This window comes from Carassius carassius, chromosome 47 (assembly GCF_963082965.1).
Source record: "Carassius carassius chromosome 47, fCarCar2.1, whole genome shotgun sequence".
Taxonomy (NCBI): domain Eukaryota; kingdom Metazoa; phylum Chordata; class Actinopteri; order Cypriniformes; family Cyprinidae; genus Carassius; species Carassius carassius.
In genome coordinates, this window is record NC_081801.1 from 3312931 (window position 1) to 3333270 (window position 20340).

The 20340-nt window shown below is 34.2% G+C and overlaps 2 protein-coding genes across 2 annotated transcripts in view; one reads left to right on the forward strand and one right to left on the reverse strand.

The window, feature by feature from the left end:
- Positions 1 to 578: 578 nt before the first annotated feature.
- LOC132130798 (uncharacterized) lies at positions 579 to 1892 on the reverse strand. Its single transcript, XM_059542612.1, has 5 exons — positions 1822 to 1892; positions 1629 to 1748; positions 1197 to 1328; positions 965 to 1072; positions 579 to 829 (listed from the first exon to the last, which is right to left on the reverse strand). The coding sequence occupies exons 1-5, from the start codon at positions 1868 to 1870 to the stop codon at positions 597 to 599; spliced, it is 642 nt and encodes a 213-aa protein (XP_059398595.1). The 5' UTR covers positions 1871 to 1892; the 3' UTR covers positions 579 to 596.
- Positions 1893 to 4967: 3075 nt separating this feature from the next.
- Positions 4968 to 20340, forward strand: part of LOC132130611 (formin-binding protein 1-like) — a 69775-nt gene continuing 54402 nt past the window's right edge. The window contains exon 1 of the mRNA XM_059542371.1: positions 4968 to 5250. Within this exon, the coding sequence (XP_059398354.1) occupies positions 5227 to 5250 (24 nt within the window). The 5' untranslated portion in view covers positions 4968 to 5226. The remainder of the gene's footprint in view (positions 5251 to 20340) is intronic.

The window sequence follows — 20340 nt, forward strand, 5'->3', positions numbered from 1 at the left end:
TAATAGCCAAAGTGAAAGAAAGTTCTAAGTTCATTTAAATTACCATTCCTGAGGTAAAACACATCCTCCTCATCATCCTGCGGACAAAGAAATGTATATACATAACAATGAAAATAAATATATGTGGAAGTAAATAAATATGGAAACAAACAAATACATAAATGTGGAAATAAATGTATATATAAAATAAATGTGTAAAAAAAGAAAGATATACATAAGGAAAATAAAGTCTAAGTAATTATTAAAAAATAAGTTTTTTTTACTTTTCTTTGTATATTTTTCTGTTGTACATTTATTGATTTCAAATTTTGTCAGGTTTGGCATTCCATATTAAGTTAATGTTGTGTTAGAGTTGTTAAATTATTATTAAAGTTTGTTGGAACTTCTTCTTCATTTCGCATTTCGCATTTCATTACTACCAAACACTCTTATTCTGAACATAATTATCTTTTTTTGTTTTTTAAGAATTAAAACAATATAAAAATGTTTACAACTATTATATATTTATTACTTTTCTTACAGTCTGTATTAATTGTAGTATTTTATTTCATAAAAACACACCAAATATACATACAGAGAACACACAAGCTCTATATTCAGTACAGTGTGTCTGATTGTAGAATGTGAAGATCTGCTGGATTCAGTGCAGCAGGATGAAGGAGAGCAGAACAGCAGAGGAACAGGAAGCTCTGAGTGACACCATTAACACTGTTACACAGGTCCCCCTCACAACATTTGACACCCTGAACATCACCAACTGATGTAGAAGCATCACAAATAGATTTAGAAACACAGCCTTTTACAACTGCTGACTGGCCTCCAGAACTCCCTGATGAAAAGAAAGAGAACAGAGAACAGAAAACGGAGGTTAGTCTGAGCTGAAAATGAGTAAATGTGATCTGTATCAAATGCTCAATCATTAGAGCAATAAAAATCATGACTTCTTTCTTTTCCAGATTCTCACCTGTTGCTTTAAAGCAGCGGTCTTCACTCCCTGAACAACTCAATATGTTTGAGCAGCTCTTCTCATCACAATAGTAACATTTCTTTCCGTTGGGGACATTAGAGGGATCTACAGGATGTAGTGCAAAATATAACATAATGAAATAACTCCTGATGTCCTTCGGAAGTAAAATGAGTGTTAATTTTTATTCTTTTTTATTATACATTTGTTTCTTGCTATTAAAGCACAATACCTGGAGCATCTTGGAGGTTACACTGGTCTCTGTTACAGCACAAAAAAGACATCTTTCCAAGGCCGATGTTCATGAATCCACTTGCACAGTCAGGAGCACAATCTTTAAGCTTCACTTTAAAACTGATTTCACCTGAAAACAAAAATTCATTTAGGATAGACCAGTTCAACATATTCTTTTGACAGAAAATGTATTTGAAAATGGCAACATGTAGCATTTTCATATTTCAAATATTGCTTCAATTTTTTTTATTATATTGTCAATTATGTTGTATCTACATAGAACATTCAGTGATAACAAATGTAAATTCTGTGAGGAAATTAGCAATTCTGTGAGAAATTACATTCCCAGTGAAGCAACACCAGTAAAAAACACCAGCATCTCCATCACTCAAAAATAACAGTGATTTTAAACCCATCATATTGGACTTACCAACATTTGTTACTGTTGTTGAACTCATGCACTTGGAGAATCCACTGGGACATGTTTTTACCTTTTGTCCCGCACAAGAACCCATCAAACTACTGCACTCATAACAGCTGAAAGAGTGTCCTTATAAAACAGAGAGACATCAATAATCTGCATTTGTACTCAATAACATTACAAACACTATTTGTCTTTGTACCTGCAGTGAAGAGAACGAACAGAAGAAAAACTGAGATTTGCAGATCCATCTTTGATCAGGAGCTGAATGAAATGCTTCTTTTTTCAGCACTCATCTTATAGCTTTTCAAAGGGGAGGGTCTTTATGAGCAAATAAAAGCTTAACAGAAGCAAACATTGCTAGAAAATGAGACATAATTTACTTGGGAGGATAAAGAAATTACACAGAATGTATAAGGCTACTTAAACCAACCATCATAAAGTGAGTTTGTACTTAAAATGAATGTTGTTTGGGCCCCAACATTCTTCAAAGAATCTTCTGTTCTGCAGAAGAAAAAGAGTTGTGCATACTTTGTTGAATGATTCAGAGGTATAACCTCCATTCAGTGGTGAGGATGAAATGTTACTGAAAAACCAGGTTAATCTTAGATTCTTCTCACTTAAATATACGGTATTGTTACAATGAGCTAAAAGTTAAAGTATATAACAGTAGGTGCATTTCACTGACCTACAGTACACTCACACACTGGGTGTTCTGTTTATTAAGCTCCTAAATATTATATGATCTCAAATATGTTGCTTTAAGTAAAGTATGAAGTCACACGGGATCCTTGAGGAATCAGTCTCTATGGATGAAGAGGAGGTTTGAACCACTGCTCCATGTTTTTAGGTCTGTTCTTCCATCACATTCGGGGAGTATTTTCTACACAGATTTATTAAATGAATACAAAACCGACACCGAAACACAGGGTGCAGTAAGCCTTATAACAAGAAGAACAGACAAAAAACTGAACCGAACAGTGAAACAAGGAACAGATAAGACTAAGCAATGAATTAATGAGTAATGAGGAAACTATGAGGAAACTAAAATTAAACACAGGTAAAGAACTAGACTCAAAGACCCAGAAAGTACAGATGATACTGAAAATTATTTTTTTCATTGTTAATTATTTTCAGTCTTGTTGTGCCCTGTATGTTAGTCCTTTGTTAAAGTTGATAAAACTTTTGCAATGCAACCATGGAGAAGTAAATTTGTGATGTAGGGAAAACATGCATGTCTTTACAAAGAGCAAATAAATATTCTAAATCCAATCATTTTTCAACATTTATGTTATCTTGTTAAATCATTATATAATGTGCCTCCAAAATACGAACACACAAGTTGTGTTGTTTATTGTGAGAATATCATAATTCTATATTTTTGAAGCAGGGCACACCAGGCACATGACACATGATTTATTTGTGCATACATTACAGATACAAAATAACTTGTATATGTTTTTGTGGATTGTATTGTGCACGCATACAAAACAACATATATTAGATATGCATTTAAAATGCATGCATTTTTAAGAGCTTTTCAAATATAGTATTTGTGGATCAGAATCATGCTGTGTAAGAGATGCTGTGTACGTTATTGTCATCGCTGCCAGAAAACTTCACATCACTAATATTCCTACTATGCATATGTTTAATGCTTAAATATAACAATTAATCTGAAATTACTCAATAAATTAATTCAGTCATTCTTACTATTTGGGATTTAAGACAAGTTTGGGGCTTTCTTTCTTTCTTTCTTTCTTATTTCTTTCTTTCATGTATTGTACACATGTACATATTGTACCATGGCTCATCTTGGGTAGCTTTTCAATATTGTAACATACATATTCATATATCTGATCTATCATTGTATTGTTTGTGTTAAGTTTTATTAATATTAATAATAATAATAAAATAGCCAAGTTCCCTCTTTTTTGTTGTCTTGTTTTGGTCATTTTTTGTTGAAAAAAATCCCCTTTCTCTGATGAAAAATCTAATTTATTAAATTGCAGTCATTGTACAAGGGAATTTCAAACGGAAATATGAAATATCCATCACAAGCGACAAAATACTCCCAACTTTAATGATTTAGCAAGCAAAAACAATAACTTTTCACATTCCCCTGCTTGGATTTCAGCACAAATTCTCTGAGGAAGAAAGAAACAAATAAACTTGATTGCTTATTTAAAACAGTCAATATCAGACTAGGGACTTTAAAAAAATTAGTGTTTAAGCAGTATTTTAGCAGTTGTTCAGCAGCTGCCGTAGGAATACCTAGTGTGTTTTTGTCTGGGGAATTCAAAGTACAAACCTCAACAAGAGCATCTCAGAATAATACTAAAGATGAAAAAAAGTTATAAGGTCATTTGCCGCCATCTAGAGTTGAATCTATGAATCTAAATGCCTTCATAGAGACACTATGAAGAGACACATAGCGAAACAATTACTAAATAAATAAAGAGTCAGTAGGCCTATATCAACAACAACAACAACAATTTAGTGATTAAGGTCATAGTTATGTGTTTACAGAGGTTATGGATCAACAGGATCAATCTCACTAACTTCAGTATGCCTAAATCATTTTATGATCCTGATCCCTGCCAGTAGACCTTGAGAAACATTGAAGGTATCTGTCCACTAGATGGCGCTGCAAGCCTTTTTCTTTCAACAATTCACGTGCTCCTGCCAAAATTATATTTTTATCATTGTTTACGACGGCGCATTGGAGAAATGATTGCAAATGCCTTTTTAACACAGAAAAAATTAATCTTCCAAACATTTATGAGAGTTTTCCCAAAATGCAGAGAGCTGACCTCAAAATGCATTCACATCACTGAATTAAATTTTACATTTATTACAATACTTAGTGATTTTTTTTAACCATCTACGTGTCTAAAATGTTTTATTTCTTTAATTGTGATGAGAAACCGCATTTTTTGGTCAAACTACAAATAGTTCATTATATTCTTAATATATATTTATGTCACATAATCATAATACCAAACTTTTTGAAATATTTATGAAATATCTATTTATGTATAAAACACTTTTCAGCACCCAAAAGAAACATGGGAAAGCATGAGAAAGAAAAAATGTGTTAAATAACAGCTCTTATTGTTTTGAACAGGCTCGCCATCTGTCCGACGAGTGAATTATCATCACTTATCGATTTTTTTCCGATCCATCCCAGTTCTACGCCGTGCGCGCTCCCGACAGTGCAGCTGTCACCTGGGCAGCGAGGCGCGCGGCCGAGCGCTGCGTCTATCTCTCAGAGAGAGCGCGCTTGTGAGTGAGCGAGTATTTGAACATCATGTTTCTACAGTTCCGTGCATTTTGAGGAAAAGCGCGTGCAAAAATCACCGCTTTTTAGGCGCCTTTCTCATATCTGGAAGAGGGAGAGAGAGAGAGAGAGAGAGAGAGAGAGAGAGAGAGAGAGAGTCAGTGCGCGAAGTCTCCGGAGACACACGCCCCCACCCCCACGCAAAAACACACGCGCGCGCAGAAGCTGAGAAGAGAGACACGGACTCTGTTCCGCTGCTGGAATTGGAGTACAAACGCGTCCGAACGCACAAATCGTGGATTATTACGCGAAGAACGCGCGGAAACCATGAGCTGGGGAACCGAGCTATGGGTGAGTTTGTACCGAGCGCGACTGGGGTCGATTACCACGGTCACGGGCTCTAATAACGGGTTCACGAGCACTGTGCTTAAATCCAAGCCGCTTTGGGAACGCCAGTGCGTTATATATATATATATATATATATATATATATATATATATATATATATATATGCGCATGCTGTATTTTTGAATATTAGTATATATTATACTATATATTTTACATAGTATATATATATATATATATATATATATATATATATATATATATATATATATATATATATATATATATATATATGTGTGTGTGTAAAATGTGCGCATATATATGCATACTTAAACTTTCTATGTAATTTTATGTAGATATGCATTCTAGACTGTAATATTTAAATAATATTTTTTAGAATTTAAGTTGCGTATATAAATATATATCCTCTTTATTAATGTATAAATATATTAAAAAAATAGCAGATATATTTCGTACATATTGATATGTATTGATGACCCCAGTGTATTTACTGTTTTGTGTGGAGTTGTGATTGTGTGTATACTAGTGATGTGATATTGATGCAGATGTTTAAATGAGTTATTTGTGCTTGGTCTCATGAAAGAGATTTTCATCCTCTTCAGCCACACTAGTGTCTGTGCATCTCTAGGGCCTGTTGTACTTGTCCATGCACCTCTGGGTATTTTTAGTCCATAGTGGTTGTGGTGCGGAAATGTCAGCCACACTACCTTGTGTGTTGTCATCCAATGCAATGCAAATATTGGCACTAGAAGCAGATTCTGTAACTATTAATTATTTTGAGAAGGGAGATCATAGCATGTCATAGATTCCCAGAGCTACTTTAAGATGTCTAAACCAGACTAAGCATAACAGTTATCTACTTTTATAACTTTCTAGTCAGGCTTGCTCAAGCCAACATAAAGTTTGTCTTTACTACATTTTTATATATTGTGCAAAGTGCTATACAGATATGTTTGTACTGCATATTAGTGGTTTAGAAACACACCGATAAGGATGTTTGTTTCAAGAGTCTGATTTAATGGGCTTTTTGCAGGTCAGGCCGGAGAGACCCCTGATGCCAGGGACCCGATTGATCGCTAACTGAATCCTCACAGTCTTTGTTTGTATTGATCCGCTTTTATAGACTGCATGACAGTGGCTCTGTGACCTGCGCTGGAGCTGCGTAATATGATTGTTGTGTGTTTTACTGTCCTTCTATTCCTGTTCACAGAATGAGAATCTGCTACTTTAGGAATCTAGAGTTAGATAAAGCAATAAGACACTCAAGGTTGAGCATTAAAGTGATTTTTAACCACGGATTAGGAGGGTCAAGTGTGGCTCATCCATAAAATTCAGAGTCAGATTTATAATTCAGTTTTGGAATTGTAAAAAAAGCCAAATTACATGTTTATCAGGAGACTGAGTTTTTACTTTGGTGGTTAGAATATGTTGCATACTGGAAATATAACGGTGCATTTACTATCTGACTAGTGCATGACTCACACACACACACACAGACACACACACACACACACACACACACACACACACACACACACACACACACACAAGAGCCGAGTAACCGAGGAGGCCAGTAAGCTGCCGTCTGCCATGTTGTGGATGCCCACTGGTGCCAAACCACCTGTGGGATGTTCTCTTAATCTCATGCAAACTATCTTTCTCTCTTTTTTTTCTCTTTTCAGCAAACTAATCTTAAACCGTCAGCACACGTGATGAGCCTTTCTAATAAATCAGCACAAATTTGAAACCAGCGGCATCCTTTATGCTGTACAGACAGGAAGAAGAGATGATCTGAATGCTACTTTTATGACTGCTATCTAAAGATATGACAGCAATGACAGATATGCTGTTTTATGGCAAATGTATTGTGTCTTTGACTATACATAGAATAGCATGCATGCAAACTACACTTATCTCTTATATCTGCAGTATATAGGAGTTTGCATTTTTTTTTTTACTATGCGCGAAACGAGAGTCATTATTAGAAGTCATTTTCAGTAACTGAAATGATACTTTAAATATTAGATCAAAAATAAACGTAAAGACATATGCAAATTAAGCCTTGGCAGCTAACTGAAATAAATACGTAGTATCCACTGCACAGAATACTGTATCCCACAATGCAATTCTTTTGACCTTTCATTCCCAGTGTGAATGAATCGCTATTATTTTAGCTGCTGTTTTTAACACATTTACTATTGCAATGCAAAATAACTGTGCAGCTTCAACGTTGACAACCTGACACCACTTGTGTGCAACATGTGACAGCAATGTAGCATATGTTTAAAACTGTGTTTTATAACACTTATTGTTTCATGTAAAAGTAGTATATAGTACACTAGTATTTCATTCTGAACACTGTACTGTAAACATGGAAGCTTGTGACCGTTCTGTCATTGGATGCTCCGTGAAAGCCTGATTAATGACTGTGAATTTTCTCTTTCCTGCTTGTATAAACACACACGCACGACTAATAAGATACTATCATTTCAACAGCTAGTTTCTCATTGTCTTAGTGTCCTCGTCTCTTTAGCAGGTGAACTCTTTCCTACTCTTTTCCTCACATTTTCTCATTATGTTTGATTCTTTCATCTCTTTTGTCGCTCTTCCTTTGGCTTCAGACTGTGAGAGCAACTTCCTCCGGGCTTCATCTCCACAGTCTCCGCCGTTTAATCTCTGTGATTCAGAAGATCATCCCTGCTGATTCACTAGTGTCGACTCCGTGAATCAGCAGGGAGTTAATTCATACAGAGCAGTAAAAAACAAGTAGTACAGAGATAGTGAGGAATGCTTAAATGCAATTGGCCACTTGGTTACATAAAGTTGGAGTGCAATTGGCTGATTTAAAGTGGAATGCTGGAATGTTATTAGCCCTTTCTTGCTTATTACAGCCGCGAAAATGGCAGTCCATACCCTGTAATTTCACTTATTAGATTTTTGCCTATGTGTGTGTGCTGCATGAATAGTTTTTCTTACCCAACAGACCACAGCAGAAAACCAAAGGAGCTCACCAAATTCCCCCAAAATTGATCAATGTTTGTCGTTTGTGCAGAATGACTATACAATGAAGAGGGAACTCTGATTGGCTGTTCAGCTTAGTGAACGAGTCAGTGGACGAGAATAATAGCAAAACAGTGAGCAAAGTCAAAACGGTACAGATAAAGGCTGTTCTAATGATATGTCATCTTACCTCATCGTTCCTTGGCGAATATTTCAATATTAACACGAGAGGAGTGGAATAAAGAAAGTGTTTAGCAGGATTAATATTCAAAACAGTAAGCACGCGCTGCTTTGTTTACGGTTTGTATAACTTCAGCCGGCACCGTCAGTTTCCCTTTTTGAATGACGAATATGGACGAATATATCTGCAGAAATAGACAGTTGTCTCATTTCCACGCAGGCGCAGAACGCGCATTCTACCTAACAGTCGGCAGTAGTTCTCTAGTGTGTTCAAGTGCAGCTTTTTACCCCGACGCGAGGCAAAAAAAAGGGCAGCATAAACATTCCACAAAACATATACTTTTGTGTTCAACCTCAGAATTCTTTTTGAATTATATTAGGTTGAGTAAATTGTCACTAAATTTACATTTTTGGGAGAATGTACCATTTAATTTAAATTTGGAAACTAGGGCTATAAGATGTTGGGGAAAATTTCAGATTTTTATGATACGATTCAAATTCATGTTTGTTACTTTTTTGTTTCCTTGTCCTTGTTAGTAGGGCTGTGCAATTTGGCCCAAATGTTTAATAACAAATGTTATTTTATAGATGATAACATACAGTATCAATATGACTATAAAATAATAAAATTATTAACATATATTGAACAACAACAGTTATAATAATAATAATAATAATATTTATAATTTTTTAATATAATTTTTAATAATATTAACTTTAAAAAAAAGTAATTGAAAAAAAAAATAAACAAAAGAAATACTGCTATCATAACTTTCCTCTGTAAAATATTTCAGAAAATGAAGAAAAAAAAAATGATGTATTTAAATGATGCACTGTATCTTTACATCTCTTCTCCCTCATTTTACTCTTGAGTGTGTCGTTCTGCAGTGGCTCTATAATGAAGAAAGGTTCTACTGTAGCTCCATCCTACTTTACAGTCCCTGTGTGTGTGTGTGTGCATGTGTGTGTGTGTGTGTGTGTGTGCTAGAGATAAATGCAGTGTAAGTCCTCAATCTCTTCAGTGTGTGGAGAATGATTAGCGTGCGGTTAAATCCAGCAAGGGAGATAGGCTCGTCCTGTGAGGAGAAACAGGAATATTAAAAGGGTAAGATAGATTTGTTGGATGTGAAAACTGTGTGTGTGTGTGTGTGTGTGTGTGGGGAAGGTGAACGCCGGTGCATTCGTGCTTTATGAATGACGTCATTGCAAATAATCACGCACAGTTCATTCTCGTGTCAGAGTGCTTACATTAGTGAGAATAAAAGCCCCGCTCTGCTCTTTCTTTATAAGAAACGCTCTATCTATCTATCTATCTATCTATCTATCTATCTATCTATCTATCTATCTATCTATCTATCTATCTATCTATCTATCTATCTATCTATCTATCTATCTGTCTGTCTGTCTGTCTGTCTGTCTGTCTGTCTGTCTGTCTGTCTGTCTATCTCTATCTATTTCATTCTGTCATTTGATGTGTTTTTTTGCTCCACTGCATCTGTGAGGCCTTGCATCTCTTTACTGACATATTTCATGATTTCTCTCTTTAGTTAGTAGTCATGTCAGCGGAAGGAAGTGCATGACAGGAAGTGATGTCATACATCCTCATGAGAGGCACTGTTGCGCTGAATTAGTGAAGATCTGCCTCATCCTCACTCATTGTGAAGTTGTGAGAGGCTCTGAATGACTCACAGTCTTTTGCAGCAGAGGAGGGTTTGGCTATTATAGGTCCAGCACTTCCTCCGAGAGCCGTACTTCTGAAGAATGTGGTACTGAGAGACAATACGCCTCTACTCACATAATGATTGTTTTCGTCTCTTTCTGTAGCAGTAAACATGACTCTTGTGCAGTCCTTTTGGCACCGGCTGATGACATCATCTCTGATGTACAGTAGCACTTTCTAATGACATCATCTGTTTGGAATGCTGCTCTGTTGTTTAGCATACGATTATATTATGTGCAATTTCCTGACACAACCTCTCAGGTTTCGTGAGTGTATATTGGTCTATCCATCCATCCATCCATCCATCCATCTTTCTGTCATTCTGTCTCTCACAATGATGTCCAATTATAGAATTTATTAGTCTATAAACAACAGGGGCCCACATTTCCATTGCTTTCGACTCTCTTTGTCTCTAAAAACATTTTACATGTATTGTTTTTTTACAAATATATCCAACATTGTTAAATTAAGATAATGTTAAATGCAAGAAAAAATGAAACGAAAAAAGCTTGTTTCCAATGTCCAAAAAGTTTTTTAATAAACAGCTAAAGTTTTCAGCTACTTTTGACTCGTGAGGTTGAATTATTGTGTGATAAATGAAGTATTTTTCAGTCTAATTTCTGAGTGTGTGTATATCATGTGATGGATTCATAGGTTTTATGGAGAATTAGTTTGTATTTGTGCAAATCTGAGGAACCAAGTATGCTTTATTTCAAGAACAAGCTCTTGAGTAAGAAAGCAAGAGCTTTGTGGCTTTCCTGAGGAGAGCTTGTGTGTGTATGAGCCCCTCGGCCTGGAAGCACACAAACACATCCATTCAGAGAGGAAGTCAAGTGTGGTAAAACATGTGATGGTTTCAGAGACAGAGAGAGAAGCGTGTTTCATAACTGCAGCACGTTTGAGACGCAGTCCAATCGGATGTTGCTCAAATCTTCAGCAGATCAAGTCTATATCATAATTGGTGTGAAAGATGCAGCAGTGATACCGAGTAGTTTCTGAAAGTTTCCAGAGTGTTGCTATGCGTTTTCTAAGGTGTTTGCTGATTGATTTTTAGCACAGAGCTATAGTTTTCAGGGTTTTCTGGGTGGTTGCTAATTGGTTATTTGCTGCCTAAAGTCAAAAGGCTGGCCTCCATGTATTTAGTTATGATATTCTAATCTCTAGATATGACTCGGATTGCTCTGTCCTTGTTAGTAAATTTTTTTCCACCTGTTTTATTATCTGAAGGTACCGGTAAGTCCTATTGCTTAGAACAATAATACCAAACTGAAGAGAGCATGTTCAGATCCAGGCAAAATGTTGATCCAGGATATCCACGTAAACCTGATTAATGTAAATTGTATAAAAAAATTTTTTTTAATGAAGCAACATCGACAGTAAACCATCAAACTTCACCTAGTGAGGGTATTTGGCAAATTTATTATGGTGTATGTAGAGGAATATCTATTTATTATATCTATATGAGTACTTAGTTAACTGAAACTAAATGTTCAGATTTGTTGTTAATTGAAATTAAACTGAAATAAAATAAACTTTCAAAAATTCAGATAGCTACCAACGCAACATTTTTGAATTGATTTTAAAAATTGAATAAAAAATAAATTAAAGCTTAAATAATAATATACATTTTTATATATTTAATATATATATGTAATACTAATACTAAACTAATAAGAAGCACATGAAATTCTGAAAAAAATTCAAGATTGAAAAATAAAAGCAAATTCAAAATATGAATAAATAGTATAATATATAGATAATTCCAAAATAACACTGCTTCCCGTTGATTTGAAGTGCTGGAAAATTAGGAAATTATAAATTATATAGACTAACTTTTAACTGGAACCCTAACATTAACCATAAAATGTATATTTTTTTTCTTTTTTTGAATGTTAAACTATGGATAAACCTTTTAGTATTGTTGAACCCAAAAGAATAGCTAGGTCAGATCATAATCGTACAAGATGAAAATCTGCATATGACATGAAAGACATAAATCTCTGTTCTGCTTCGAAACAGGAAATAAAACAAAGAAAACCATTTATGACATAACTGATAACCTTTACTGCAACCTTTAAGGCTTTCACTTCTATTTGCATGTAAATGTGTTTGCTCAGTTGTGTGGGAATAAGGCAAGGTGGACGCTCACACACACACTGCATATATTCACATATCTGTAGTCACATTTGGACACACTGATCGGACGTCTCAGCTGTCCCGCTCGGGTGTGGCTACTGTATTAGTGAAGGATATCAGCCCGTTGACTTTTGGGGAGTCATGGACCCTATTAAAGTAGAGACGCTGTTAAAAGTCCAGCAGTTACGGGTAAGTTCAGTCAAGTTGAGTATGTGCTTGTATTTGGTGCACTATATGTTTTTACAAAAAGTTGTAGTTGTGTCAGACTAAGGCGTGTTGTCTAGTACTGGTTATACTAACTGGCTAAAGCATGGTTATGTCTTATAGTTAAGATTATAAGTAAAATAAGTTTTAGTTATTGAGATTTGAATGTGAACTGTGAGATTGGAATGAGACCGTTATACAAAAGTTATGTTGATTAACCTGAAAAAAAAGTAACGCCATGTTTTCAAAATAATGCGCAGCTTGAGCAAACTTACTGATTTCTTACTGAGTTTGGGGGCGGGGCTAATTTCATGTGTTTAAGGAAGCCGGTTTGTTATTTTTGCAGTTTAGTTTGGTGACAAAAATAGCAAAGAAATTCATCTTTAAATTCACAAAAAAATTGTTGGAGAAACAACATTTATTCAAAAGTGGCTAGTAAATTTCACATATAATTACAACGAATCTGCATAAGTAATATATTGAATTTAACATGAAATATTGAAGTAGGAAAAACTTGTAAAATGTATTCCAATAATTTTTTACAGTAATCAAGTAATATCATTACAATATCTAACAATAACAATAAACTTATAATATGTTTAAAGAAGTGGAGGTTGGGATGCGCTAACATTAAAATTTTGTACTTATATTTATTAACAAGTTTGTACTGATATGAAATTATATTTAAAATGATATATTTATACCATTTTTTAATTAAAATTTTTTATATAGATTTGAGTATAACTCACTATAAAAGCTAATTTGAATAATCATTGTCAACATCAAATCAATTTAGCCATTATTACATTATAATATACAGTATAACATTTTAATAACTTTTTACTTTTTCCAAGAAAAACCATTGAAAAGAAAGTTCTACACTATAGAAGTCTTTCTACTTCTAACTTTCGTATGTAATTCAGCGTGTTGCTCGCTGTTTCTTTGTAATAATTTGTGAAATTTACTACCAAGTTCTGAATGGAATTTGTTTCAAATAAATCCTAAATCAAATTTTTTTTGTAGTGTAGGAAAGCTTGTTTAAAAGAAAATATGGCTCTTAAGTGTTACATTTTTGCTGTAATGTAGAAAGTAATCTAAAAAGTAATCTACAGTAAAATGCAAAAATAGGCAAAATCCATAATTAATCATCAACAGCTTGTGATCACAATAAATATTGTGCATCATTAAGAGAAAGTGATAAATTATGTGTGTGAAATATGACAAAAAACATGCCCACTTCCATAAAAAAACACACACACACCAAAGCCCAACCCAGGCCATTGACCTCTGGAATGTCAAGCAAATGTGCACCAACACACACACACACACACACACACACACACACACACACACACACACACACACACACACACACACACACACACACACACACACACACACACACACACACACACACACATATATTGTCCTGCTGCTGGGGTCACGTTCTGCCCTGTAACTGGAGCCAACATGTTTCCTGCTGCATGTGTGTAAATGTCGTGTGTGTGAGCATGTGTCTGTGGTCACGCATAGAAAACGTAAAAAACAGTGTGTGTGTGTTTTACAATCAGAACAAGAGAAAATAACCAGACAAAAGTGGGAAATAATTACACACATTCCCATAATGCATTGCTGAGCTGTGCTAGAAGCAGTGAGTGTCCACAAGGGAAGTGTGCACCTGAAGTAGGTCACCTGATCTGAGAAACACACACTGAATATCTCACTGAATATCAAGAATATCTCTTTGAGTTTGAAACTTTGATCTTCGTGATTCTTACGGATCTTCTGTATGCACAAACAAGCTTTTAACACTCAAAGACAAAGAAAAACACAAAATCACATCACATGACCTAGGGCTGGACGATATGGCCAAAATTTATATCATGATATATTTCTTAATTTCGGGCGATACGATATAATTCCGATATCGATATAGGTATTGTATATCGATATAGGTATTGTATATCAATATCGATATAAAATTAATTTGCCAAATCTATGACACCGCATATCAAACCATATGATATTTTCGAAAAGAAAACAGCACAGATAAATTAGTTCACCTTTTATTTGTATTTAGCCTTCATACAAACAAGAAATGTGAAATCACTGTCAAATAATCCTCTCCGGCTCACCTAATTAATATTAATATCTTTAACCTCAAAAGCTTTTTGTAGCATCATTACTCCAGTCACATGATCCTTCAGAAATCATTCTAATATTCTGATTTACTGCTCAAAAATCTTTTATTATTATGTTGAAAACAGCCAAGTAGAATTTATTCCGGATTCTTTGATGAATAGAAGGTTCAGACGTACAGCATTTATCAAAATAGAAATCTACTTTTGATCAACTTAAAGCATCCTTGCTAAATAAGTATTAATTTATATAATTTATTTTTTACAAAAGAAACCGAAATACTGACTCCAAGCTTTTTTATGGTATATTATATAATGTTACATTATTTCAGATAAATGCTGATCTTTGGATCTTTCTGTTCATCAAAGAATCCTGAAAAAAATGCACTCAACTGTTATAAATATTGATAATCAGCAAATCAGCATATTAGAATGATTTCTGGATAATGTGACACTGAAGACTGGAGTAATGCTGCTGAAAATTCAGCTTTGATCACCAGTATAAAGTGTATGAAAAGTGCTCTGAGTTGCTGCGGAAAAAAAATGAAAAAGAAATAGAAATAGAGCGGTAGAACTAGCGGTTTCTTTAGTAATGGCTGTAATCAAATCAGCTCTGCTCATGAACGCTTCAGTATAAAAACAGTATAAACGCTTCAGAGATACATTCATATACAGTAAAACACCTGCGCCGTGGTTTGATTTTGAAACGTGCAGTGCTCGTGTTTATTAAATGTAGTCAAATGCCACAAATAAATCAATGTATTGGAAACAATGGTAATGTATATCGAAATATCGGAAATGTGTTTAAAAAAGATTATATTGCGATACATATTGATATTGAATTATTGTCCAGCCCTCATATGACCCCTTTAAAAAGAGTTGCATGAACATTCTATAAAATGTCATCTTCTGTGTTCTATGTTAGAAACATCATGTAGGTTATAAAAGATGTGAAATTAAGTAAATGAAGACTGAGATGAATTTTCATTTTTGTGGTACTGTCCCTTTAAATGTGAGTTTCAGCTGTTGAATAGCCTACTGCAAATATTTCATCTACTGCGCAACTATTAATGCCGTTTTGTCTATCATGATGACATTTAGTTCAAGAGTAGACTTGTTTGTCCACAAATTTGTTTGTGGGACTTTTTGGGACATTTTAAAACTTCCTTAAATGTAAGTGTGTGCTTCAGAGGATGTTTACCTGCGGAAATTACCTGTACAATGGCACCTCACAAATGTGTAGATGAGACAAATTACCGTAATTTATGACAGAGTGCCGCATGCATTTAGAAGGCCTCTAATAAAAGCATGACAGTCTGACTCCTGTAGATAACATATGATTTACAGTCAAATGCATGACGGTATGTTGTTATTTCTGTTTTCCAGTTGGATTTTGTGCACAAAATAAAACCCTTAGAGTTATTTATAATTGTTATATTAATCTATCTCTAGCTCTTCAGGAAAATTCCAGAGAGATGAAGCCATATTTGATCTGTAAATGAATCATTCTTTTGAACTGAATCTTTTTAGTGAATCTACTGAATGATTCGCTTATAAGTCATTCCTTTAATGTTCTGTTGAGATCCACGGAAATAACTGTTTACTTATTCTGTAAAAATAGTCTCGGTACTCAGCCACCAGAATGTCTCATAGGACTTGATCTTTTTGTGTGTGTGTGTGTGTGTGTGCTTGTGCAATGCGCATATCACATTTGCATAACAGATTTTGAAGCTCCATTATCAGTGATGTGTTTGTAGCATTTAAAATCATTCTGGTGTTTCTGTGCTCCTGGTGTATGCAAAGGTGAGAAAATGTGCATCACTGTTTCGAATTAAAGAAAGTATCTTGAACTCACAAATGTCTGAGATTAGCGTGCAAATCTATAATCTGATCTGTTTCACTCACAAAATGCTCAGTGGTACCACCATGGTTTAACTGTATACACTAATGTTCAAAAGTGCGGGGTCAGCAAGTCTTTTGTTTTTCAATTAATGCATTTTATTCAGAAATGCATTAAATGGATCAAGACATTTATAATGTTAAAATAAAATAAAATAAAGACATTAATAATGTTACAGTTTCTTTTTTAAATAAATGCTCGGCATATTAGAATGATTTCTGAAGGGACATGTGACACTGAAAACTGGAGTAACCATGCTGAAAATTCAGCTTTACATCACAGGAATAAATTACATTTTTAAATATATTCTGACAGAAAACAGTTACTATAAATTGTAATAATATTTCACAATATTTATTTATATTTTTGATCAATTAAATGCACTTTTGGTGAGCATATTTCATGTAAATACAATGTATGTATGTAAATGTGTATATATCAACACCATTGTACTGCCAGAGATTTTGTAATATATGCTGTTGAGAGTTTGTTTTATTGGCAGTGATTGAGCTCGTCTGCTGGCGGCTTTATATACTGATTTTCTCAAGTTGATAACGCAGTGTGGTCTTTCTGATGACAGATGTGAATAGTATGCATGAATAACAACTTTGTGAGCTGAGAAACTCTGATAAAGCAGTCAGTTCCTCTGTTTGGCTGTGAACCTAGGGCTGTGTTCTATTCCCAAGCTGCCTCTGATTGGTTTATCATAATGTCACTCACTTTCGTTTTTGTACTTGGCTTCAAGAATTAAAGTAGACTTTGGTTGTGTGAAAGAATATCTTTTTTTTTTTTTTACATGAATTATTTAAGTACATCAAAGTAAACTAAAATAAATGTATTACAAATATTTAAATATATTAATTATGTAATAAATGTAATCAATATTATATAATTCTTTTTGATATGAATATTGATATAATACTGATATAATGTTCATATACCAAGCTCTTAAAGAACTGAAATCTGTTTTGTACCTCCTTTTAGATAACATTTATAGAAGGTACACAGTGTCAATCACACAAACACTAAACACCATCATGGTAACACACATGAAACTGAAATAATGCAATAAACATTCATTAAACAACATTAGTGTAACACACAACTCTAATATACAAAACAGATAAGAAAAGAAAGAGTTATTTAAATAAAAAACATCAAATTTGAAATGTAACGCAGGGAATTCTGGGAATGTCAATTTACGCTTATTCACTGTAAAATATATTCACTTCCAAAAATTGTATACTACCGTAAAATTACATGTAATGTCCAACACAGTTTTTCACCGTATATAGGGGAATTTACCGTTAACCATTTAACAGGTTTTTAATGTAGCATTTTTACAGCCTTTTACCGTTAAATTCAGTGTCATTTTTTAACAGTATGGCATCACTGAAACCAGGCTCCGGTTATAGCAATGGCAACCGTGCTGGTTTGGCAGCGATGCCACTAAAAAAACAGTGATAGTACTGATTTTAGTCATACTTAACTGACACAAAATATGATATTTAAAACAATTACTGTGCAATGTGACAAAAATGGTAATACCATGGTACTTCTTTATATGTTTTAACTTATTTCAATATTCAGAATGATTCTAAGTGGTTTAATTTGAATTTTGTGGTCAAATGCAAGGCAGAGAAAGTGTTTTTTGTGTCATTGTGGGAAAGGAAGTGAGAGGCAGAAACAGGAAGCAGTTACAAGTGCCCAATTCAGTTTATTAGGCACTCGGTTTATGGGCTTTCGGTCTTAATCTGATATAGATTTACAGGCAAACTGTCTAAATGTGAGAGAGAAAGTATTGGCCGACCATAAAACTTACCATTGCTAGCCTCTGCCAGTTAAAACTGTGGTGAGTCACTGTTATTGAGAAAATAGATACAAATAAACAAACTAAATGCTTAAAGCTTCTAACATTCCCATCTAAATTCATTTGAATTTTACAGTAGTAACACTAGTAAAGCTTTCGGTTATTTTGGCAGCAGCAATGGTTACCATGCTAAGTCTTTTTAAGTTTCTCACAGTTGCGGTGCGTGTGGAGTTCATAGGGTTGCCAGATGTTGGTTATTTGATAAGCGAGTTGCCAGATGTGATTGTGGTGTGCGATGTGAGCTGGAGCTGGAGTGGTGGATGGAGCTTTATTGATTTGGTTCTGTAAATTCTACACTGTGAAAAAACATTACATTTCCCTTAACAAGAGATTAGGTCACCCTACATGACTTTCTTCCTTCTGTATGCCGTATCCCTTTTCCTTTATTTTCTCTTTTCATTTTTGTCATTCTAAATAATTAGTACTTTAGTTCTTCAGACAAATCTCTGAGGAAGTAAACTACCTCTGCATAAAAGTGAGTTTGTAGTATTTGGCTCGTATTTTACCATTTAAGTTTGAGGTGGGTAAGATTTTAAAATGGTTTTGAAAGTCTCTCTTATATTGATTAGATCAAAATTAATGTCAAAACAGTTATACGTATTACAATTTAAAATGTTTTCTATTTGAATATATTTTAAAATCTAATTTGTTCTTGTGAATCAAAGCTGAATTTTCAGCATCATTACTCATTACAGGCTTCAGTGAAAGTGCATCTTCAACACATATATTTCATTCAGTAGGATGTAAACGGCGCCCTCTCTGGTCTGACTGATTTGGTGATTTTAAAGTCACATCTTCCATTCATCATTAATAAGGATTTATTGCTGTTCTCTTAATGTATACTTGTTTTTCAATCTGATTACTATCTATCTATACCCTGAGCAGAAGAGGAGTTTACCTTCCTTCTTCTGTATCTAAGTGATTGTGATAATCTGAGTCTGTGTGTTTGCATCTAAATTTAGTAACTCACTCTCACTTCTTCTGGTCTGCGAGTTGAATCCTTGGATTACCATCCAACCTTTGATCTCGAAGCTTTCCTGCCCAAACTTCAGCCTACGGCTGTGTCTATCAAATGCAGTGTGTGTGTGTGTGTGTGTGTGTGTGTGTGTGTGTTTCAGGATGAAGAGGCACAAAACCTGAGAAGGCTTCTCTTCTCACATCACATTCTGAACATAAGCAACCTATATATGACGACAGGAAAGTGTGTGTGTGTGTGTGGGCTGAATGTTAATGTTCAATAACATTTGTCAGTTTGGGTGCAATTTCAGCCACAGGATCTGTGTGTGTGAGTTTAAGTCGCTGGGGTATATTTGTAGCAATAGCCAAAAAAAACATTGTATGTGTCAAAATTATTGATTTTTCTTTTATGCCAAAAATCATTAGGATATTAAGTAAAGATCATGTTCCATGAAGATATTTTTCATTATTTTCATTTTCTGATTAGTAGTATGCATTGCTAACAATTAATTTGGACAACTTTAAAGTCGATTTTCTCAATATTTAGATTTTTCTGCATCCTCAGATTCCAGATTTTTTGTATGTATATATATGTGTGTGTGTGTGTATATATATATATATATATATATGTATGTATGCATGTACAGTATGTATGTATGTATATATATATATATACTATTTAATTACTTTTTCTATATAATTTTACATTTGTCTTTTTAGTTTAGTTTAGAATTCCCTCTAATTGTATTTCATTTTATTAAATTGAATTTAATTAAATATTAAGTAGTTTTTTCTAGTTTTTTTTTTTCTAGTTTTTCTAGTGCCGTTTAGGGCTGGGACAATGCGTCGAGGTCATCGATGACGTCGATGCAAAAAATACGTCGACACAAAATATGCGCATCGATTCGTCGACCTGTTTTTATTTCTCTAAAAAACGTTTGCAAAACGTTTACCTTATGTTATTTGATCG